The sequence below is a fragment of the Gorilla gorilla genome, chromosome 10 (assembly GCF_029281585.2).
Source record: "Gorilla gorilla gorilla isolate KB3781 chromosome 10, NHGRI_mGorGor1-v2.1_pri, whole genome shotgun sequence".
In the NCBI taxonomy this organism is placed as follows: Eukaryota; Metazoa; Chordata; class Mammalia; order Primates; family Hominidae; genus Gorilla; species Gorilla gorilla.
Window position 1 is genome coordinate 93,431,151 of NC_073234.2, and position 25,982 is coordinate 93,457,132.

Here is a 25,982-nt window from a genome sequence, read left to right on the forward strand (position 1 = left end):
ACCACTGTTGAATAATGCTAGAAATCAATGCCAAGAATAACGTTGGAAACTATACAAATACATGCAGATTAAACAACATGTTCCTGGTTGATCACTGGGACAATAAGGAAATTAAGCTGAAAATCAAAAAATTCTTGTAACAAATAAAGATCGAATCACAACATATCAAAACCAGTGGCATACAGCAAAAGCAGTGCTAAGAGGGAAGTTTATAGCAATAAATGCTTACACTGAAAAAGGAGAAATATTTTAAAATTAGCAACCTAACAATGTGCCTGAAGAAACTAAAAAATCAAGAACAAATCAAACCCAAAATCAGCAGAAGAAACGCAATAATAAAGATCAGAAAAGAACTAAATCAAATAGAGACTAAAAAAATACAAGTGATTAACAAAACTAAAATTTGGTTATTCAACAAGATAAATAAAATTGATAAACCACTAGACAGACTAAACAAGGAAACAGAATATCCAAATAAACACAATCAAAAATGATAAAGGAGACATTACAACAGATGCCACAGAAATAAAAAGGATCATCAGAGACTATTATTAACAACTATATGCTGAAAAATGGAAAATATAGAGGAATAGATAAATTCCTAGAAACTTACAACCTACCAAGGTGTTGCATCAGGAAGAAATAGAAAACCTGAACATATCAGTAATAATTAGCAAAATTGAATCAGTAATAAAAAACATCTCCCAACTCTTTTAAAACCTTGGACCAAATAGAATCACAGCCTAATTCTACCAGTCATGCAAAGAAGAATACCAGTCCTCTTGATGCTATTACAATAAATCAGAGGAAGGAATTCTCTCTGGCTCATTCTACGTGACCAGTGTCACCTTGAAACCAAAAGCTGACAAGGACACCACAAAAAGAAAACTACAGGCCAATAACCATGATGAACACAGAATCAAAAATCATTAACAAAATACTGGCAAACGGAATCCAACAGCACATCAAAAAAATAATATAACACAATCCAGAGGGTTTGTATCAAGGATACAAGTATGACTCAACATAAATAAATCAATAAACATGATAAGCATCTTCACAGAATATAAGATAAATGAATATATGATCATCTCAATAGATGCAGAAAAAAAAATTTGATAAACTTCAGCATCTCTTCATGAAAAAAAACTCTAAAACTCGGCATAGAAGAAACATACCTCAATATAATAAAGGCCATATGTGACAAACTCAGAGCTAATATCATACAGAATGGGGAAAAGTTTAAAGACTTTCCTCTAAGAACTGGAACAAGACAAGGATGCAAACTATCACCACTCCTATCCACATAGTACTAGAAGTCCTAGCCAAAACAGTCAGACAAGCAAAAGAAATAAAAAGTATCTAAATTGGAAAGAGCAAGTAACGTTGTTCCTCTTTGCTGATGATATGGTTTTGTATCTGGAAAATACTAAAAACTCCAGCAAAAACCTCTTAGATTTGATTAATTAATTTAATAAAGTTTCAGGATACAAAATAAAAATACAAAAGTCAGTAGCATTTCTATGCCCCAATAATAAAATAGCTAAGAAAGAAATCAAGAAAGTGATCCCATTTAAATTAGCTACAAAAAATTAAAATACCTGGGAATAAATCAAGGAAGTAAAAGATCTCTGCACAAAACTACAAAACATTGATGAAAGAAATTAAAGATTAAACAAACAAATTGAGAAACATCCCATGTTTGTGGATCAAAAGAATTAATATCATTAAAATGACCATACTTCCCAAAGCAATTTCCACATTCAATGCAATTTCTACCAAATTACCAATGTCATGTTTCATACAATTAGAATAATCCTAAAATTTGTATGGAATGAGAACAGAGCCCAAATAGCCAAAGCAATTCTGAACATAAAGAACAAATCTGGTCCTGACTTAATCACTATGCAATCTATGCATGTAACAAAATTGCACATGGATTTTATCAATTTGTACAAATAAAAAAATGTAAAAAAAGAACAAAGCTGGAGGCTATAGTAGCCAAAACAGCATGGTATTTTTAGACAAATGGAATGGAATAGAAAGCTCAGAAATAAAGCCATATATATATATGTATAGTGTGTGTGTGTATACACACATACATGTATATATAATGTTTTCTACATGTTCTAATATTTATATTCCATTCCATTATACATATTCCATTTCTGTATATAGGTTATATAGAATTGGAAGACTATCTGCCATTAAAAAGAATGAAATCCTGTCATTTGCAGCAACATGGTTGAAACTGGAGTTCATTATCTTAAGTGAAATAATCTAGGCACAAAAAGATAAATATCACCTATTCTCACTTATATGTGGGAGCGAAATAACTTGATTACATGAAGGTGGAGGATGGAAAGGTAGGTAGGAAACAGAGACTGGTAAGGATGAATGGAGGGTAGGAGGGAAGATGAAGAGAAGAGAGTTAAAAGGTGTAAACATATAGTTAAAAGAAATAAATTCAATGCTTGATAGCAGAGTACAGTGACTACAGTTATCAAAATGTATTATACTCAGGTGATGAACACCTAAATACTTGATCACTATGAAATTATATACATGTAACAAATCACTATGCACTATATAGGTGTAAAATTTAAATTTGTACAAATAAAAATAATAAAATACTAATCCAGTATCATTCACTGACAATGTTAACTCAGGTGGATAGGCATTAAGTCAATACTACTATAAGAACCACTTCTTGTTTATGTTAATGCCATATAGAATGAAATAAAATTCACTAAAATCCAACAAATTAGAAAAACTATCAAAACTCAATAATATTAAGACAACCCAATAAAAATGTGGTCAAAGGATTTGAACATACATGTCACCAAAAAATATATTCAAATTTCTAATAAATACATGTAACAATGTTCGAAATGTTCGACATCGTTAGTCATCAGAGAAATACAAAATAAAATGGTAATGAGATACTACTAGATAGGCTTTTACAGAGACTGACAATACCAAGTATTGACAAGGTTATGGAGCAACTGAAATTCTCATTCCTTGTGGTAAGAATGTACAATTATATAACCACATTGAAAAAACAAGTTTTCAGTTTCTTTATTCACCCAAAATATATGTCTTTTGGAAAAAATTTTTTCCAGTCTGTTGGTTGTCTTCTCATTCTCTTGATATATGTCTTTTCAAAGAGGCTGAGCTTTACTTTAGACAATGGTCATCAAAGTGTGTATATTTGTGTTTTTATAATTTATATGCATATATTCCTGTGAAAAGATACTGTATGCATTGTTCAACATGTACAAATATAAGAAAGATATAGTAAAGAAATATATATTTTTAAATTTATAAATGTATTTATTGGTGTTCCACGTTGCAAACTAAATAATCTACGTTGGCTAATTTAAGGAATTAAACTATAGTAGAAGGTTCTCATTTATTGGGATGATTAGAACCAGCCTTTTTGCAGGCTTTTAGCGAATCATAGCACTAGGGCTTCACTGCTACCTCCACTGACACCTCTGACACTTGAAACTTGAGGCCAGATATCTGCCCATGCTGATAGAAAACAACTGAATAATTTGCTAGATAATAGAAAAGAATCAAATGACTCTGCCACATTGCTTGCCAGAAGATTGTTTTTCTCATTTGTGACCTCTTGCCTATAAATGATAGATAGTCCCTGTGCTGCATGCTATAGGTGTTCGTAAGAGAGTCTGGGAATGTGAGCTTTTTATATCCTATTTTTGGGTGGTAAAGGTCATTGTATTAGTCTGTTCTTAAACTGCTAATGAAGACATACCCCAGATTGGGTAATTTATGAAAGAAAGAGGTTTAATTGACTCACAGTTCAACATGACTGGGGAGGCCTAAGGAAAGTTATAATCATGGGGGAAGGGGAAGCACACATGTCCTTCACATGGTAGCAGGAAGGATAATGAGTAAAAGGGGGAAAAGCCCCTTATAAAACTATCAAATCCCATGAGAACTCACTCTCACAAGAACACAATTAGAGTAACTGCCCCCATGACTCAATTACTTCCCACCAGGTCCCTCCCACAACACATGGGGCTTATGGGAACTACAATTCAAGATGAGATTTGGGCGGGGACACAGCCACACCATTTCATTCCACCTCTGACCCCTCCCACATCTCATGTTCTCACAATTCAAATACAATCATGCCCTTCCAACAGTCCCCCCAAAGTCTTAACACATTTCAGTATTAACACAAAAGTCCAAGTCCAAAGTCTAATCTGAGACAGGGCAAGTCCCTTCTGCCTATGAGCCTGTAAATTCGAAAGCAAGTTAGCTACTTCCTAGATACAATAGGGGTACAGTCATTGGGTAAATACACACATTCCAAATGGGAGGAATTGGCCAAAACCAAGGGGCTACAGGCCACATGGAGGTCCAAAATCCAGTAGGTCCATTGTTAAACCTTAAAGTTTCAAAATTATCTCCTTTGACTTCATATCTCACATCTAGGTCATGATTATGCAAAAGGTGGGCTCCCACAGCTTTGGGAAGCTCTGCCTCTGTGGCTTTGCAGGGTACAGCCCCCCTCCAGGCTGTTTTTACAAGCTAGTGTTGAGTGCCTGCAGCTTTTCCAGGCACATGGGTGCAAGCTGTAGGTGGATCTACCATTCTGTGGTCTGGAGGATGGTGGCCTTCATCTCACAGATCCACTAGGCAGTACCCCAGTGGGGACACTGTGTGGGGGCTCTGATCCCACATTTCCCTTCCACACTGCCCTAGCAGAGGTTCACCATGAGGGCTCCACCCCTGCAGCAAACTTCTGCCTGAACATCCAAGCATTTCCTTACATCCTCTGGAATCTAGGTGGTGGTTTCCAGACCTCAATTGTTGACTTCTCTGCAAATGTAGGCTCAACACCCCATGGAAGCTGGCAAAGCTTGGGGCTTTCACCTTCTGAAGCCGTGGCCTTAGCTGTACCTTGGCCCTTATTAGTCAAAGCTGGAGCAGCTGGGTTGCAGGGCACCAAGTCCCTATGGTGCATACAGCAGGGGGGCCATGGACCCAGCCCACAAAACCAATTTTCCCTCCTAGGCTTCTGGGCCTGCAATGAGTAGGGTTGCCACAAAACTGTCTGACATGCCTTGGAGACATTTTCTCTATTGTCTTATTAAGATTTGGCTCATAGTTACTTATGCAAATTTCTGCAGCAGGCTTGAATTTCTCCTCAGAAAATGAGTTTTTCTTTTCTATTGCATCATCAGGTTGCAAATTTTTAAAACTTTTATGCTCTGCTTCCCTTTTAAAATTAAGTTCCAATTCCAAACCATATATTTCTGGATACATAAAACTGAATGCTTATAACAGCACCCAAATCATATCTTGAACACTTTGCTGCTCAGAAATGTCTTCCACCAGATACGCTAAATTATCGCTCTCAAGTTCAAAGTACCACAGATCTCTAGGGCAGGGGCAAAATGCCACCAGTCTCTTTGCTAAAGCATAACAAGAGTCACCTTTGCTCCAGTTCCCAACAAGTTCCTCATCTCCATCTGAGACCACCTTAGCCTGGATTTCATTGTCCGTATCATTATCAGCATGTTGGTCAAAGCCATTCAACAAGTCTCTAGGAAGTTTCAAACTTTCCCACATCTTCCTATCTTTTTCTGAGGCCTCCAAACTGTTCCAACTTCTGCCTGTTACCCAGTTGCAAAGTTACTTCCACATTTCTGGGTATCTTTACAGCAGTGCCCCACTCCTGGTACCAATTTACCATATTAGTTTATTCTCATGCTGATAATAAAGACATACCCAAGGCTGGGTAGTTTATAAAGAATAGAGGTTTAATTGACTCACAGTTCAGCATGGCTGGCAAGGCCTCAGGAAACAGAATCATGGTGGAAGGGAAGCAAACACATCCTTCTTCACATGGTGGCAGGGAGAAGAATGAGCAAAACAGGGGAAAAACCCTTATAAAATCATCAGATCTCATGAGAACTCACTCTCTTGAGAACAGCATGAGGGTAACCATGTCCATGATTACATTACCTCCCAACGAGTTCCTCCCATGACACGTGAAGATTATGGGAACTACTACAATTCAAGAGGAGATTTGGGTGGGGACACAGTCAAACCATGTCAGTCATGATATGAGAAATTATCAAATTAAGATGTAGGGAAGGTTTTTAAAAGATTTGAGCAACCACAAATGACAGATATGTGCTATAGTAGTGCAAAATACCATTTTGCTCTTATTAAAAATATAATTGTTCTTGATAATCTGAGTTATAAATGTCATTGATAATTATGATGCATTATGCTCTCAGCAGCTAAAACTTCAAGCAAAATATACACCTAGAGAGGAATCAGCCTTAAAAATAATTCTATAAATTTAATTTTCTTTATTTCTGATAATTACATTTTAGTTGACTTCATATGTGATCTAAATACATTACCATTATTTTGGACTTATGATGTAGTTCTTGAAGTACATATATGATGTAGCTCTTAAAGTACATATAGAAGAGCAGATAAAGTATCAGTTCACCATTTCTTTGTAGTTTGTGCTTTCTTGATGAATATTCTCTTCAATGTACAGATTATTTGCAGTAGCCTTTTAAATCCATGTGTCCATTTTATGAGACTTAGCTTTTGTCTGTATATAATGTGTTTATTCAGTGTGCATGGATTAATTTGAGAGAGCACAGGTATGGGTATCTTTACAGCAGTGCCCCACTCCTGGCACCAATTTACTGTATTAGTTTATTGTCATGCTACTAATAAAGACTATATATCACAATAAACTGAGAACCAGCTGGTAAATGAGAGAACTGTGGTCCACCTTTTCATTGTGGAGTTCTCATTTTCCTTCAGCTTATGCTGCTTATTCAACACTATTTCTGCATAATCTAATGCATTCACTAAATGAAGGTGCCTGTGTTAGCCTCCACATGATATTAATACAGCCTATTTAATTTATCCTTCTTTAGATTAAAAATAAATAAGTAGTCATGTGCCACAGAATGACACTTCAGTCATTTGGTCATTGAAGGACCACATCTATTACTGTGGTCCTATAAGATTATAATAACATATTTTTCCTGTACCTTTTCATTGTTCAGATATGTTTTGATACATAAATGCTTACCATCGTGTTAGAGTTGCCTGCAGTATTCAGTACAGTAACATGCTGTACACCTAGGAGCAACAGGCTATACCACATAGCTTAGGTGTATAGTTAGGTTATACCATCTAGGTTTGTATAAGTACACTCTATGATGTTCTCACAATGAACAAAATCACCTAATGATGCATTTCTCAAAACATGTCCCTGTCATTAATACAGTATGTAACAATACAGTTAGTACAATATGTAATACATGACTATATTCAGAATTTTAGCTATTTCTCTTTTATTTCAAATGGATTTTCTTATGCACTGTGTGGCACAGGGGCATTTCATTTTAGTAACCACTGTCTGGGAAAGGAGAAGTCTTTGAAGGATGTTGAGCAAGGTTATGAAATGGCCAGATGTGAATTTTTGATCAGTGACTCCATGTTAGCAGATAAAGTTGTATTGGGAAAGATCAAAAGCATGAAGGCCAGATAAGAGGATACTGTATGTTATCATGGATGGAAATGTGAGGGATGGCAGGAGAGATGCTATGATTGAATGAATCTCAATATTCTTGGTGATCAAAGAATAGTGAGACTCATCGAATAAGACTCTGTGAATGATTGAAAGTAGCTCCTAAGCTAGGAGGAAGAATGAGGAGTGATTTTCTGGTTCCTGACTACAGCATAAGTTTTTGACTTTTAGAACAAAGAATAAATTTGTACATGGTTTATGATTCCTGGTTGAATTTTTAAGGATAAAAAGTCAGCTGTAATATTATTCTTTCCTGATACCATGCAGTATTTGTATCAGTGATTTTATTCATTCCACACACATTCTTCTCGAACCTGGACACTGCTCTAGACCCTGATTCTTTCCAAATATCAGATAAGGTTATTCTTATGTAGACCCTCAGTTCATATAAATATGATTTTCCCAAAATGAGAAATAAGTGACTTTTCATAAGATATTTTTTAAAAGAATGTCTTAATAATAAATTGTGAATGTTGCATGGAAATGTAGGTGACTTGCATTGTGCATCCTGTGTTTGATTCACTGCTCTTGCATGTCTTGCCTTTAGCTGGGATGACAGCAGTTCGGTGAGCAGTGGTCTCAGTGACACCCTTGATAACATCAGCACTGATGACCTGAACACCACTTCCTCTGTCAGCTCTTACTCCAACATCACCGTCCCCTCTAGGAAGAATACTCAGGTGAGAATTACCACCTTTCTTTTTCCAGTGTTTCTGCCAGTTTTTTCCCCAAATTACTTAATATTAGATTAAGGTATAGCACAAGCCCTTAATACAAAATTATTACAGAAACTGGAAAATGCAGAGATAATAAGGACTCCCTTTGCCACTCCTGAACCCTGAAGCATCTTTCATCTTAGTCTTTCCTAAAGCCACAACCCTTAGGAGGAGCAACAATGTGCACTGCAGCCTATTTTGAATAAACAGAATATATATATATATATATATATATATGTGATATACATTACATATTTATATATATGTAATATATGTACCATATAGCCTGGTGGTATAGTTATCTATACAAATATATTTATTTATTGTTAATATATTATATAGAGTATATAAATATATATTTATATAATAGATATTTATATATATTAAATATATAAAAATATATAACATATAATAGATATAATATATTTTATATATTATATAAATATATATTTATATATTTAATATATTAATGATGAATTACTATATTTGTATAGATAACTACACCACCAAGCTATATGGTGTGTATATATTAATATATAATGTATAATTCTATATTAATATAATAGTAACATATCAATACTTAATATAATATATATTCAATTGATTACAGTCTAATTCAGAAAGATTTATGTTGCCATAGCTCTCCTTATAATATCGATATATTTGTTTAAAAATCCAGCAATTATTTTCATAGTCTAATTTTAGATAGTTCTTGATTAATTTTATATGATCTCTGAAATGTATCACTGGATCTGTTGTGAATGATAAATCAAAAATGAAAAATGGACATTACATCATTAAGTTCTAGCTTGTCTTACTACTTCTTATGACATTTGATATAGAAAATTTCTACCTTTCTGTAGCGTTTAATTGGTGTTTTCTGCATGTATTTATTCTGAAATTCTCTAATATCTGCAAGTGGGAATTATGTGGCTAAAATTAATATAATGTAAGTGAAGGTAAATCAAAATAGAATCTTTGGATTTATCCAGTTATCTGAAAGTACATTTCATTGCCTTAATTCACACTTTATAAATTTTTCTACATAAAGTTTTTCTGTAATATTTGTCTTTATAGCTGAGGACAGATTCAGAGAAACGCTCCACCACAGATGAGACCTGGGATAGTCCTGAGGAACTGAAAAAACCAGAAGAAGATTTTGACAGCCATGGGGATGCTGGTGGCAAGTGGAAGACTGTGTCCTCTGGACTTCCTGAAGACCCCGAGAAGGCAGGGCAGAAAGCTTCCCTGTCTGTTTCACAGACAGGTTCCTGGAGAAGAGGCATGTCTGCCCAAGGAGGGGCGCCATCTAGGCAGAAAGCTGGAACAAGTGCACTCAAAACTCCTGGTAGGCTTGTCGTTTGCCAGCTGTTATGCAAAAGTGCTTTACTTTATTGTTTCCATTCAATCTTTGTTTTCTCTAACAATAGCATTTCTAAAATACCAAATTCTTATCCATATTAAACATGGAGTCAAACAGTTAGTTTTTCTGTCTACATTTCACAAACTCGTCATAGAAGCCCAAGTAGGGCCTATATCTAGGCATTCTCTGGAGAGCCCTCATAAACTAGGGGTACTGGATGCCTTACCTTGCCAGAGTTATTTCAGGTAATGGGGAAATAAGATTAGGTTGCTAAAGCAACAGTTAAGTTTTTTTGTTGTTGTTCTGCATTCTTAATGAAAGTTTGGAATTTTTACACTAAATATGCCACTGAATTGCACTACAGACTCTGAGAGGAACAAGGAATGACACTAATCAATTGGAATGCTGGAGATTTGAAACATTGTCTGTGTATTAGACTTCATGAAAGAAGAGAATGAAATAGTTCTTCAAAATTGTGCCACTTTTTTTAAAAAAGACTCTCCCCGTATTTTTAAAATAATGCCTAATTATAAATAGTGCCACCTGAAGCACTAATTAACGGGGTACTCCAAATATAATCATCTCACAGATATTCAAATGAATTCTTTTTCTAGTAATTAGCTTGATAGGGTTAAGTGCTATCTTTTTAAAGAGAGTTGCAAAATATAAGACATTAACAAATAGCAAAACATATGTTTTCATTTTATCTCTTCCATCTCTCATAATGTTTCTTCTGATAGCCAAATTTTTGTAGCTATGCACTCAGTCCTCTCAATATATAAGATTTTTGATCGAAGACAATACATTTAGGAAGGGAAATAATATAAAGAAGCATTCACATTTTACACATTGTTTCATGAAGTGTGGTGATATCAAACTGTATGGGCACATATATTTGTGTATTTCTCCTTAATTAGGGAAAACCGATGATGCCAAAGCTTCTGAGAAAGGAAAAGCTCCCCTAAAAGGATCATCTCTACAAAGGTCTCCTTCAGATGCAGGAAAAAGCAGTGGAGATGAAGGGAAAAAGCCCCCCTCAGGCATTGGAAGATCGACTGCCACCAGCTCCTTTGGCTTTAAGAAACCAAGTGGAGTAGGGTCATCTGCCATGATCACCAGCAGTGGAGCAACCATAACAAGTGGCTCTGCAACACTGGGTAAAATTCCAAAATCTGCTGCCATTGGCGGGAAGTCAAATGCAGGGAGAAAAACCAGTTTGGACGGTTCACAGAATCAGGATGATGTTGTGCTGCATGTTAGCTCAAAGACTACCCTACAATATCGCAGCTTGCCCCGCCCTTCAAAATCCAGCACCAGTGGCATTCCTGGCCGAGGTGGCCACAGATCCAGTACCAGCAGTATTGATTCCAACGTCAGCAGCAAGTCTGCTGGGGCCACCACCTCAAAACTGAGAGAACCAACTAAAATTGGGTCAGGGCGCTCGAGTCCTGTCACCGTCAACCAAACAGACAAGGAAAAGGAAAAAGTAGCAGTCTCAGATTCAGAAAGTGTTTCTTTGTCAGGTTCCCCCAAATCCAGCCCCACCTCTGCCAGCGCCTGTGGTGCACAAGGTCTCAGGCAGCCAGGATCCAAGTATCCAGATATTGCCTCACCCACATTTCGAAGGTAAGGATGTATAAAATGATGCTGGAAAAATATAAAGGATAAATATGTGTTTGACACATACATTACATATAAATGTGTGTATATATATATTTTAAATATGTATAAGGTATATTATATATCTCTTAGAATTCTTTAAAGTACACAGTGAGCTCTATGAAGCTTATCATATAAACAGCTAGCAAAAAAAATAGTTCTCATTTTGAGAAACAGTCAAACTTCAAAGTTTCACTGTCATTGTGATACTAGCAACACAAACAACATCTAAGAGACTTGAAAGCTGATGGTAATACCTAAGTGTAGTGATAAGGCAAAGTAATAGCTTGTAAAATTTCTATAGATTTCCATTCCTCCTTTTCACATTAAAAATTAAAACCAAATAGGTTTTCATGACTTTTGGCATTCATTTCCAGTGTCATTTTCTTGCTGGCTCTTAATGAGTTGGTGATCATAAATGTAGATGAAGTTGTTTTCCTTGTAACAGATTCCACTGGACAGATTTATACAGTGTCATATCTTGACACATTAAAGACAATCAAGATATGACATAATTTGAAACTATTCCAATGTTTGGTACAGTATCACAACTGAAGAGTGGGCTAAGCTTTCTAACTCTTCATCTGCTTTCTTTGACATGACTCTGGTAAGGATCATGACTTGGTTTCTCTTCCTGGATTGTTTTTGGTATTAAATATGTGAAGTTCTGCTCTAAGATATCACTGTTTTTAAATACCCATGTGTTTTTAAGTGGTAGGAAAATAAATGCAGTTAAAAATTGGGGACAAATATCTAAACCTCTCTGGGTCTGTTTTCTCATCTGCAAAATGGTAGAGTGTGGTTTATAGTTCATTATGGGTTCAATATTTTTAATGTTTGTTTTTATTCTGTTGACTAAACCCAGAACTTTGATATCTTGGAAATGAAAGATTTTGAAACATTTATTTTACAATAAAGCAATTTCAGATACCTGATTGTTTGAAAAACCTAAAGGCTTTATTCCTCCGTAGTAATATTAATGCTGCAGAACTGTCTTTTTAAAATACTGATTCTCATTGGGAAGAATGAATTATGGCTTATAGGGAGAGTACATATTTCTGTTTCTTAAGTAAAAGCCAATAGTGCCCTCCTGTGGCCCATTACCTATGAAACAATTTCTCATATTCGTCATAAAATATTTCACTGTAGGAAATATGGATTTCATTGCAACTCAATTAGTAATCATTATGCCATTACTTCATATCATTGTATTTCCATATTTACATAAATTTGATTCTACCATCTGCTTCATTTACAAAACTAAAATGTTTTCTGAACTAAACTCCCAAATCTAACAGCACCAGCTCTGTTTCAAATCACTATTAAAAAATGTATTTGAATAGCACTGGCAACTGACATAAAACCCTTTGGCCTCTGCTGGGGAAAATACAGACAAACTGACTTGTTGCCGACAATGTCAGTATTGTTTCTAACCAACTGCTCCCTGACAGTGACTCAGACCACCAGATACTCAACACGATTCCCTAAACTTGCTTTAAGCGTTCCATCTAGATTTTGAATAAACTGTTTAAAAATTTAAAAATAAAAAAAAACAAGAGAAGAGCTCATTTAAGTGTTGTCTATCGAATGCGTAGAAGTTGTTTCATTATAATGGTTCTGTAAATAGGTAACAGCAAGTATGGTCAAACTACTGACTTTGAGTTAAAGTCTCATGATCACTTAAATTATGAAAACCAGGGGTTTTCATGTTTGACTTACTTTTGTTCCACCCACTTCCCCTCTTTCCCTAGTAGCAGCTCAGTACTGACCTACCCTTATATGAGAGATTTTCTGCACTTGATAAAGAAGTCCAAGCTTATAAAAGTTCATTAACATAGAGACAGGAAGTGCTTTGTAGTTCAGTCCACCAAAGCACACTTGGCTCTGTGTACTGTAACCCTAAATACTAAATGTGGATATTAGCTTCTTGGAACAACTGAAGTTGTTATTTGTTTTTCTTTTAGGTTGTTTGGTGCCAAGGCAGGTGGCAAATCTGCCTCTGCACCTAATACTGAGGGTGTGAAATCTTCCTCAGTAATGCCCAGCCCTAGTACCACATTAGCGCGGCAAGGCAGTCTGGAGTCACCGTCGTCCGGTACGGGCAGCATGGGCAGTGCTGGTGGGCTAAGCGGCAGCAGCAGCCCTCTCTTCAATAAACCCTCAGACTTAACTACAGATGTTATAAGCTTAAGTCACTCGTTGGCCTCCAGCCCAGCATCGGTTCACTCTTTCACGTCAGGTGGTCTCGTGTGGGCTGCCAATATGAGCAGTTCCTCTGCAGGCAGCAAGGATACTCCGAGCTACCAGTCCATGACTAGCCTCCACACGAGCTCTGAGTCCATTGACCTCCCCCTCAGCCATCATGGCTCCTTGTCTGGACTGACCACAGGCACTCACGAGGTCCAGAGCCTGCTCATGAGAACGGGTAGTGTGAGATCTACTCTCTCAGAAAGGTGAGCTTTTCTGGAGGCATTGATAACATCTTCCCCCTCTTCCCTGCACTATGCCTAACCCCCACCCCATTAAATTCCCTTGATTTCACTGTGAGTGCCCCTGTGCGAAAGGATGTAAGACTGATGAAACCGGGCCTTTCATTTGCTCTCATTACCAAATTTACAGAGGAATAGAATCATTAAAGGTAGGGTGAGTGGATAATTTTGTTAATATGAATGCATACATTTATACCCAGTAAGCAATGTGAATAAAATTCAAGGAATGTATTTAGATACTGAATGAGGTCTCCTGAAGACATTTTAATGATTTGGCTTAAGCTTCAGAACAACACTAGCTCCTTATGATGACTTAAGCATTTTGAAAGACCAAATTGAAATTATTCTATAGTTATGCTCAGAGCAATATGCTAAATTTGTTCCATTTGTACTTCTATGAAAAAATAGCAGATGGATTGCTGGGAAATCCTAATTGGCCTGGTTAAAAAAAAAATCAATTGTCAGCCATGAATCATTAGAGAAAATTATGGTGTCAGTGCCATTTTCAATAGACTGCTTAAAAAGTAATCATATTACAAAGTGTTTCTCATTGGCTTTATATATATATATATATATAAACTTAAAGTAGAGGACATAACAAGGCATTTCTTACCTAATATGCTTACTGTGAAGCATCCCTTTTGAGCAAAATCACTGTAAATTTTCTCCTCAAAGTGATCCTTTCTTGATCATACTGGTACTGACTCTTACCACCAGGAAAATGTCTTAAAACCACTTCTTTTTCCCTGATAAATGCAATGCTATTTGTCTCTTGACATAAGTAAAGCTTTAAACATGGTCTTGGCCACATGTGGAAAGAAATACTGGTCACGTAAAATACCTGATATATCTTTCTATGTCTTCCCCTGTTTTTTTTTTTATTTTTTTATTTTTATTTTTATTTTTTAACTCTGATATTGATGGTGGCATTTATTTTCTAGACCTTCAGCCTTACTCCCGAAGTGATGTTTTTAAACATCAGTTAAAGCCCTTAGCTAGACACTCTCTGCATTACGCCAGTTTCCCCTTAATGTAGGATGTCCCAATTTGAAATTCCCCATTTTCTCTTGACTTTGTAAAATACAAAACCCAGAGCAAAACATTGCTTCTTTCCCTCTTTACTTCCTACTTGCCTAACAATGAGACAGGGACAGCTGTGCAAATGGGGCTTTCCGATGATAAAGTAATTTTAACACTAACTAAAATATTGGTGCTTCCTATGGTGGGCTGCTAATTACAAAATACATTTTTCCTCCTAAAGAAAAAAACTGCGCCAAGGCAAACAGCTCAGTGATAGCAACTAAAATGTAACCATTTCCCTATGGTTTTGCTGTTATATGCTATTATAGATAGCATACGTAAAGACCAGTAAGAGTTCATTTTTCCACCTAAAATGTCGGGCTTCCTGTAAAATCTTTGATTCTAGTTTCAGCACTTCTAAGGTAAATGGGCATCTTCACATGTCATTTATAAAACTTCTAATGAATGAATTATATTAAAATATATTAACAACCTATAGTTTTAATGAATGTATCCTAGATTGTATGCTCATATGTAAGGATTCTAAATATCAACTTGATAACCAAACCAAACATAGTGCAAATAGGTTATCATTTATTAACCACAACCACCTTCCACAAAACTGGTCATTTTTTAATTATTAAGATAATCTGCAACAAGTTGGCCATTTAGCCATCAGCCTATTTCTTCAGCATTTAGACATTAATCCCAGATTCAGAAATAAAGTCAAGTGACTATTTATAACCAAGTAACATTCAAATCAAAACTAGATGAAAGATTGGTTAGTTGCATAGCTATAACCAAAATGCAGTTTTAATATTTTACTCTAATCTATATTTTAACTGAAGTCAATAAAATTTTCACTATGGAAATACACTAGAAAATATGTAATTTCTTATTCTTTTTAAGCAGATTTATTTATTGTACATGTTCAGTCTTTGAAATAGGCCAATTTTATTTATGTTATGTTATGTTATTTATTTGTTTTGAAATGGAGCCTCACTCTGTCGCCCAGGCTGGAGGGCAGTGGTGCCATCTCAGCTCACTGCATCCTCTGCTTCCCGAGTTCAAGCAATTCTCATGCCTCAGCCACCTGAGTAGCTGGGATTATAGGAGCGGACCACCATGCTGGGCTAATTTTTGTATTTTTTATAGAGATGAAGTTTCACCATGTTGGCCAGGCTGGTCTCGAACTCCTGACTTCAAGCGATCTACCCGCCTTGGCCTCCCAAAGTGTGGGGATTACGGGTGTGAGCCGTGGCACCAGCCTGAAATAGGCCAATTTTTAAAATGGGAGTATTCCTACATTAAAATGGCCAAATAAAGACTTTTTCTAAAATAAACTTTAAACTAATTTTGGATAAATATGTTTTGCCTTTGAGCCTTAATAAAATGCATTAATGAATATTAAGCTGTAAAAAGTACATGTTAACTACGTAGCTATAGTATATAATATTAATATTAATTAGTGCCTTCCAGTAAATTACTAGATTAAAATAAATTTTAATATAAGACACTGAGCTTTTTGTTTTCTTGACAATAGAACTGCAAGCAATAGCAAATTGCTCTAATCCTTTCAAGTACATTTAAGAAAGTTTATGACCTATTGAAGAGAAAAGTAGATCTAGTGGGTGATACTGGCTTCATTATGATTAATTAATTGATCAGTAGAATGTCAGAAATGCTAAGAAAACCAAAGAGCTACACCAGAGAGAAAATGTGTTAATGTAAATTTTAAGACAAGTTAATTAGCGATATATAATAAAGATGTATATAAGTTCATGATTTACCTTTTTGTCTACAATTTTAGATGATTTTTTGATACTCATATTTAAATCGGTAGCTTTTCCTATAGATTTTAATTTTTGTTTAAATTCCTCTTCGTTAAATTAAATAAAATAATAAAATACACTTTTTAACAGTTTTCTCTTCTGCAGCTGCTCTAGGTCATTGGTGGCCATTGAGCCATAACTAGTCTATATTTGTTTTGGGTTTTGTTTCGTGTGTCTGACTCAACTAAATTTTTAAATAATTTGTAGTAACCAACTTTGCAAATTCCAGGTTTGTCTTTAAATGTCAGATCTGGCAATGCTGCCTTGACATTTCTGCCTAGAAACTATTGGCTCTAGGCAGTCAGTGCCTGTCTGCTTCAGACTGTTGACTGAAATCCCCATTCATTTTCATGCCCTATCTGGCCCTTGCTGGCATATGAGTTTGCAACCTTTGGTGATTTGCAGAAATTGTCTATGTTATAAAATCATTAATATCTAGATTCAAACATATTTCTAAATAAAGCTTTAAATTATTATGGTAACTTTAAATGTATTTATTCTAATTTTTTTCATTTAATTGCTCTTCATCATATAAATATATAATTTTTATACAACTGGATGAGTTTGGCAGAAGAATACCAACTTTTCATATTCTTTGTGGCATTAAACTTTAACTTGTACACATGGAAATAAATAATCCTTAAAATGACTTATGACCACATAAATGCCTTAGCACATGTGGTTCATATTTGGAGATTTCTCATATTTGTTCAATATAATTTATTTTGTTTGTTTACCCACAGTACTTAAGAAAACTTCTATAGTCAACATATATACTGTAACTGGCCTCTACACAGTATAAGCAATTACCTTACATGGCTATTACCGATAAAGTTAAAGTTGTATAAAGCCTTTGGATGCTTTTGATTTCAGTGCTAAATAATGGAGTACACATAGAAGAAAACATTTTAGCTTTGGTTTGAGTGATCAAATTTTAGGTCAGCCTTTTTACATTCATGTTATATCATCCCCATTATGCATATCCTGTGTATTTAATTTTGATCATTTGATGTCCTAAAGAAAGAAAGCTATAATTCTGCAATTTTAATTAATTTTACACTTTGCTTATCCACATGCCAGAGATTATAAAAGAAATCCCTAAACTTGTCCCACTTAGTTGTTGATATCCTCTTCCTGTATTTTTAGAGAGGCCATTTCTTATTTTCTCTAGACATAGCTTTTCATTCCTTCTTGTTACCAATTGTGAATTCCTTAAAATAGAGATGATAAAATTTATAGCCTTTTAAATACCTAATTTATGATTTCTAAAAGATGGTATAGCTTAATTTCATTAAAATATTCAAATAAATGATACTAGAATCAATTAAGTTTTAAGCAAACATTCATATGTCTTTCTTCACATGTGTAAATGGGAAATAAACATACCTTTTTATTAAAAATAATTTGAAGACAAAAGATAAGTACTAAACAATGTTTTATACCATCTCTGTCAATTGGAAGTTGTCACTGTAACTTAGCCAGAGCAGATCTATCTAATTTTGCATGTGATATCATAGCAAAAGTCTAATCAGTTGCATAGGGAAGGAAAAACTAAGATAGTATTTAATCAATAGGATTCAGAGGAAAATTATGCTAATGTGATTTAATCTATTTTCTAGTAATCCTATCACTAAACTATCATTGAATGGTAGTGCATTAGAAAGGAACTCAAATATGTGTGACGGCAATGGACATCTTGTCACCTTTAGTTGGCCTTTTTCAATGAGTTAAGCATTATATGTGTGTTACCAAAAAATTATTTTTTATAGTTCAGAGAACCATTTTTGTTGGATGTGTAATTTGGAAGTTTTGTTTACATTATGTCCTTAGGGGTTTTCTTTGTTTTAACAGCATGCAGCTTGACAGAAATACACTACCCAAAAAGGGACTAAGGTATATATTCCTCTTAGCACAATTGCTACCTCTCTGTTGTTATGTAAACTTTGTGTGCTGTCTCTCTTCCTTCTTTGTTTGTTTGCAATGTAGCACATGACATTGAGGACAAAATCACTTTTAATTTTGATGGTTTCTCTGGCCCGAACAGTTGGTGAGATAGCCCCTTTAGGTAGAGATACTAGTAGAGATTGAGGCTGTCCCTCAAATTAAATAAATTCCAATGTGAATATCACTATTTTGAAGAAATAATACTAAAAAAACAAACAAAACAAAAACAAACAAACAAAAAACTTGTCCCAGGCATTACTTTTTTGGGGGCAGCAACTTTGGTAGAATGCAGAACTCACTTCAACAAATTAAAATAAAATTAACTCTTCTAACTTTTGCCTATTGGAGTCATATGCATGCAAATATTCAAAACCCATGCAGTCTACAGATGTGGGCAGTTAATGTTGATAGGTTGAAGGATGCTACAATCTGAATCAAAGAAAACATATTTTCATCATCACAGGACAAATACTGTAATTAAGGTGTGATTTTTATAGAATCCTTTTGATAAAATCTCAAAATTGTTTTAATTTCTATTTTGCAGGGGTACTGCTATCAGATCAATTTAAATCTGAATTAATCTAATATCATTTAATAATCTCAAAATAATTATTCCATCCATAATAAAAAAGAAAATAAAAATTTAACTTATGGCCATCTTTTACTGTGTACTTTTATCTGAGGAAGAGACATAGAATGATCTACTAATAGAGGTATAACACTGTATGTGTATGAAAAGTTGGCTACTTTTGGTGCTAAGAATTTACTTACAAAAAGAAAAAGAATATACTTAGTTTGGTGAAACACTGAATAATGGCGAAACTAGGTCTTTCTCCATTATTTTTTTTTCTCTCCAATTTTTCAGCAATAGCAAATAGCTGGCAATTATTCCATTTCAATATTTTGGTCCAGAAATTTCTGTTCCAGTAAAGCGAGCACATCTCCCTCCTTATTTTTGTAATCTAGGCATGATGTCAAGTGGCAGTTTAACAAAAGAACTGTTTTTCCTTTAAAAACAAAACAAAAGCTGCCAATATGTATTCCATTTCCCTATGCCTTCTGTGACCATCCTTCATTTCCCTTGGCCCTGGCCCGCCATTGTCCTCCATTTGTAGTCCATGTTTTCACCCTCTTTACATCCTTTCTTGCCCTGTGCTTTTGAGTTCTCAATTAACTTGGCTGTCTGCTCATTGCTTATGATTTCCAACCGCATATCTGATAGAAGCATAATTTTCTCCTTAAAACCCTTTATCTTATTTTTTTCCCTATGTGATTCAAACAGATGGCGTAAGATCATCTGGAAGAACTGAGCAATTATAATTAGATTCAATCTGTTTGAAATTGTTCATTCTGAATAGTAACCTCCTCTCAATTGTTTTCCTGTCCTGGCATTGCCTTGCCCTTGTAGATGTGCTTAAGTGTCATAGCTGTGCTGTTTTGCAGATATACCCCATCATCTCGGCAGGCCAGCCAAGAAGAGGGCAAAGAGTGGTTGCGTTCTCATTCTACTGGAGGGCTTCAGGACACTGGCAACCAGTCACCTCTGGTTTCCCCTTCTGCCATGTCATCTTCTGCAGCTGGAAAATACCACTTTTCTAACTTGGGTAAAATATTCTAAAATATTGATTTTGTTTTGTTTCTTTCACCACCGACTCTCACAGAAACCCTGGAATCTCTCCATAACACAACACGTTTTCATTTAAAGGGAGGGATAAAGGCACTTTAACAGTACCTTTCATTTGTGTCATTGTTTACTCTTCACAGAAAAATCTCCAAACATTATGCTATTTATTGCTCATGACAAATGCTTAACACAGATTAATACTGTGGTTGTTTTCTAGTCTAGGCTCCAGAGGCTCAGAAAGTTCACTTGACTTGAAAAAGTCTTACCATTACTAAGGGTTCAAGGCAGTAATCAGTTCAGAACATCTGACTTTAATCCCAGGGGCCTTTCCATTCCATTTTAGAATCCTCTTAAAAAACAGGAAGGCATCTCCTGATTTATTTGTCTGAAATATTAAAACATCCTTAAAACAAAATTAGTAATCTTTTGTAGAAAATAGAAACAATTAGGAAGAAAAAAATATGTAATTCCATGACTCAAAGTTAACTTCTTTTAACACTGTTAAAGTTAAAACTCCTTAAAATGCATACAAGAATTTCTGTTAAGACCATACTCTGAACATTTTCAAACAGATACAGTGAAAAATAAATTACCAACTTAGTCATTGGGTTACTTTGTATTTAACATCATTTGTATGAAATATAAAATCATTTGCATAAAATGTCATTAAAAGCACTCTGAGTAACAAAATAATTAAAGAAAACTAAACATGCCAGATACCATTTAATAGATTCAATGACTTTAAAAATAGATTTATCTTCTATAAAGTCACATATTAAGTATTCTCATTATTTTTATGGTAAATATTTTTATTATTAGTTTATCGGAAAAACTTGTACATAAAGATGAGTTTTGATACATAATCTTATTAGAGCCAGAGACGATCATTCCTTCTAGAAAAACACATCTCTGAATTTAGGACAGAGGACAATGAAACAAGAAATTTCACTTTATAATTTACCTTTGTCAAACTATCCCAGAGCACATCAATTCCATCATGAAAGTACTCCTTTGACATTATATAAAAAAATTAGTAATAGAAAACACACAATCCAAAACCTTATATTTTCTAAACTTCCAGTTAATCATCAACTTCTCTTAGATTTTTGAAGACCTGAAAATAAACATAATTTCAAATAACAGAACTCAAACACCATATACATTTGTAATGAGGGACAACAGTCAGTTTTGAGCCTTGTATTTTCCAGGTTTCAGCTGAATAATCTTCACTGCTTTCTTAGCTTTTTGCCAGTCTAGTTTGGGGACTATTTTGCCTTACTGGGCCTAAACAGAGTGTAATATTAAAATATGTTAATAAGCCATACTGAGAATAAGATAAATGCAGGTTTCTAACTCCTTAGGGACACAAGTGGGAACAACACATTCCATGAACACAGGTGAATGAATGCCCCTAGTTTCTCTGACTTGGGCAATTTCATGCGATCATTTTTTTCTCTGAGGCCAAAGTCTCTGGTTTGATCTTCCTAGCAGCTTCCAGAACAGAAAGTGAGTTTACTTTGTCTTCATATTCTTTTTCTCCATGCTCGGGAATCCCCTGCTTTCCTGATCCCACCACAAAAACTCCCCTGAGGATGAAGCCTTGGCTTTCCAGGCTTCCAGGGAAGGCTCGATTCCTGGCTGGAGGTAGTTGTACCACACTCCCAGAGGGCTAAATCCCATAAACATCATCTTCTGTCTTTGTAGATCATAGAACTTTTTATTATCATCCAGGAAGATTTCTCTTTTGAAACAAGGCTGGAAAAACTTTATGTCAGTCCTGACCTGCTCTTTAACGACTGCATAGAGGGAGACGCCCAGCTTATCCAACTTGGGTTGCAGGGAGGACAGATCTGCAGCCCCTCTTGCCAGAGAAAACAGCCTGGCACAGCCACAATCACAACTCCATTCTTCTCCCGATAGCTCCTTTGCTTTGAAACTCATTGGTTACTTCTCCAGTGTTTTCAGGTCTATATTCTCCAGGTACTCCAGCACCTCTTTCCAGGGCTTGGACAAAAATACATCTGTGTTGGCCAGCATCAGTGCCAAGGCAGCAGCCTCCAAGGGCTCCTGCAGCCATGGACCACATCCACACAGAGAAGCACTTTGGGTCCTCAAGTGCCTCCCTCTTCTTCCCTTCTCCCAAACCTGAAGCCCAGACACTAAGGGGTCAAACCCTCCTGGGCCCTGAGGGTTCCAAGGGCCTCATTACTTTTTCTTTTTTTCACTGGAAAAAAAATTCTAATCATGCACCTACAGAAGATTGACATTTTTCAGTAAGTTGGACTTTCCAGCTTTCAGCCAGGACAAGACTCAAGGCTATGTCTTTTCCATTGCAACCCTTCCCACTATATTGAGTAGGGCTTTTAGCAATTGAAAACAATTATTTTGGTAATGGTTTCATATAAGCTAATGATTTCATATCAAACACCAAGTTTTTGTTTCCTAACCTATATAGTGATAAGAGAATTTACCTATAATGCCAAAGAATGTATAGCTTTTATTTGCTTTAAGTTGCAGTTGATTTTTTAAAAAAGCAAAAAGCCTAACACTTTAACTTCAAAAAATGAATTTAAAATGTTTGTGTAGGTCATAGGAATATGAAAAAATTTTATACAACATCTAAAACACACCCAAATCACCTAAAGTGCTATAAGCTTGCTAAGTACTTCATGTCTCCTATCAATTCTTTCATTAACTGACGTTAATTTGATTAGTTGACTCCTTCTTCTATTTTTCCTCACCATTATTATTCTGATTAAATCCACCTTCATTATTCCTTAGGAACAAAAAGACTCACCACTTAACTATGTCTGACATTGGTGAAGTCGTTTAAACTTAATTTTCTTATCTCTTGAATGGATACATAATACCTAGGTCATATTGTAAAGAATGACAGATATAGTGTATGTAAAGATGGAGAAGTGTGTAAGACTTGACAGATTCTGCCAAATCATTATTTTCACTGGAAAGCATATCTCGCACGATCATAGAGTAGCATTCATCAGATATGCCTGAGCTTTGTCTACATTTAATTGAGTAGTAATTCGCAAGACAGTAACCACAGGATTTTATGTAAAAGACATTCACAGATTGTGTTTTTGAAAGATTGTATTTTTGAAGTACAAAACTATGACATTGTTATCAAGGACTCATTTACCACAAATATCAAATATTTGTGCAAAGATAAGTTTATGCTAAGATTTGCATAAATTAAAGTTAACATGGCAACTGAAGCCAATATGTCCATGGTCACAATGTGTTAAAAAATGAATGGTTCTGTAGCACACTTGGGAATGTATTTTATTACATAGTTTTCAGAGTTAAAACACAATTAATAAATGAAATGTGAATTGTACTTTTACTGACAACAAAGCTCTCTGTAGAGCTTTAATGTTCTAATGAATTAGAAAACCACTGATCAAATACATCCCTTACATTTCATTGCTATAGAAACCAAGTCTGAAAGGTCAAGTTTACCTTTCTAGGATGTGGGTTTCCCTCCTTAATCTATTGTGGTTTATATCAGAGATCTCTCAGCTATGTCAGACAGGCCATGACTTAAGTGACACTGCCCTCTTGATTCTCTTCATACTTTTCCAACTACAATTCTTTCTCCTGGGGTTGCTCATCTTAACATAGCTGTATCATTTATTGTAGACACAAGGTCACTTTTGAGAGTGAATGGGACTATATTAATAATTGTTCCAGGTATTAGGTGCAAACCCTGGGCAATGCAATTCATCCTCCATCTCCTCCTTATATTTATGTGTTTACCAAGTTGTTTTTCCTTTAGACTTTTTTTATCCTAAACCCTTTTTCTATGTTCTCATTCACAACTTTAATTCTAATCTCTCAAATCAACATTTCACTTTCTGTCTGAGACCTTTTTCAGCTCTAAAACTAAAATCCCATCAGTGTGCTAGACCATATAGCCACCTGAAATCAGGTCTTTTCTTAAGTTCTTTTCTTCTATTTGTCTTATAATTTCATGTATCATCCTTCTCTCTACTCTAGCACAAAATCTGTGTAATCAATAGTCTTACTTGAAACTGTGCTCTTCATATTGTACATTTTCAATAGACAGGAACCTGTGATTTTATCTTCAGAATATCTCCTACATCTGTCTCTCATTTTCGGGGACATTGTCCTTGCTGAAGCTTTTTTAACTATAGACAATTGCAGCAGATTTGAAATTGATCTTACTCTGTTGACTCCCTTATGTTTCAACATTTTCACCCATTGGAAAGTATAAAAGAAGATATTCCTGTCCCTGTCAACATAATCTCATGTACCTCTCCAGATCTTAGAAACAGGTATGGCTTCAAATCAGGCATTTTGAGATCTTTATGCTGTGTGGTTTCAGAGTGGAAAAAATGATTGATTCAAAAACATAATATTTAAAGAGTTTTTATTGTATTTACAGTTCACCTGAACCTCTGTTCATTGGGCAAGAAAATGAGTACTCTTAAAATGCAATAATAAATTAAAGTTAATTTATTATTAAATTTTAAATATATATGTATATACTTACCTTAAATATGTCCTCTTGTTGTCTTTTAACATCACCCATTTTTGATTTGACCATTATCTTTTCTGAATAATCAGTAACATACAGGATTATTATTAATATTCAAAAGTTGCAGTATTTGTGTTTTCTTTATTCTTTCTACCAATTAAAATTTGTTAATATATAAAATTTTTAGAAATTTTACTGTAAAAAATCAACATATATTAGAAAATTAAGATCACTACAATATGTCATATTTAGTAGACTACTGTGAGCTACTGCCACAGTAAACTATGCTTCGTGTGTCGTTCCCAGCATGCTAGCCCTAGTAGAAACCATTCCCATTCAAGAAAGACTAACAAAGTATAACTTACATAAATCAAAAAGTCTTTGGATGAAACTTCATTTGGGAAAATAACCCAATCGCTACCCTTCAATTTTTTATGAATAAAAAAATGGAAGAATAAAGGCCTCTAAGATCCATTCAAAGCCAGGAGACACACAAAAATTTCTAAATAGAAGAGAAACAGAAGAGGTCATAGTTCTTGTGAGCCATCTCATAACCTGGTGAGACTCATTGTCATGCCCCCATGCATGATAACAATTGCTCAGATTCATTTTTCACCTAGCCGCAAGGGTTACATGCAGGAACATTAATGTCAACCTGTCACTTCTAATATCCATCTAATATTCTCTAAATTCGATGGATCCTTTTGCATACGGTGATTGTTAAACACCTTTGCATAGGAACAGTTTCTATGCTTTTGTACTCAAATCTTCCTCTACCTTGAATCCTTTCCCATCTTCGTGTTCAACTTTCAATCTTCTCAGAATAAACTCCTGTCTTCTATTCTTTCGGAAGCATAGAATCTCACAGTCAGAAGAGACCACATCTGGTTCAACCCTTCATCTCTTATGTAAAATTTTATGACATCTCTAGCTTCTTCTTTAAACCCACCAATGACAGAAACTACTAAAATCTAGAAATAACACTTTTGGAATTCTTTCTTTAAGAGATCAAATAAAATTTTCCTGAATCTTCACCTATTGTTCCTAGTTATATATATCCAGATTCTACAAAATAAGTCAAAGTTAGATTGCATATGACAGCTCTTCATATTTAAAACAATATAATAAACTCACTAGTTAATGTCTAGCTGTAGATGCAAAAGTAGAGAGTGACTTGGGGTTATTTAAAAACCCAGTCCAGCCAGACACATTGGATCAT

The 25,982-nt window shown here is 35.0% G+C and overlaps 1 protein-coding gene and 1 pseudogene across 6 annotated transcripts in view; one reads left to right on the forward strand and one right to left on the reverse strand.

Moving 5' to 3' along the window:
- NAV3 (neuron navigator 3) overlaps nucleotides 1–25,982 on the forward strand; it is an 890,287-nt gene that overhangs the window by 785,325 nt on the left and 78,980 nt on the right. For 4 of the 6 annotated variants that reach the window (XM_055359213.2, XM_063694178.1, XM_019039240.4 and 1 more), the window contains 6 exons: nucleotides 8,148–8,280; nucleotides 9,394–9,664; nucleotides 10,597–11,305; nucleotides 13,303–13,791; nucleotides 18,531–18,572; nucleotides 20,067–20,227. In XM_055359213.2, coding sequence (XP_055215188.1) covers nucleotides 8,148–8,280; nucleotides 9,394–9,664; nucleotides 10,597–11,305; nucleotides 13,303–13,791; nucleotides 18,531–18,572; nucleotides 20,067–20,227 — 1,805 coding nt within the window. The remainder of the gene's footprint in view (nucleotides 1–8,147; nucleotides 8,281–9,393; nucleotides 9,665–10,596; nucleotides 11,306–13,302; nucleotides 13,792–18,530; nucleotides 18,573–20,066; nucleotides 20,228–25,982) is intronic. The other 2 variants (XM_063694177.1, XM_063694179.1) reach the window with 2 other exon arrangements.
- Nucleotides 21,683–24,378, reverse strand: LOC109029012 (peroxiredoxin-like 2A; annotated as a pseudogene).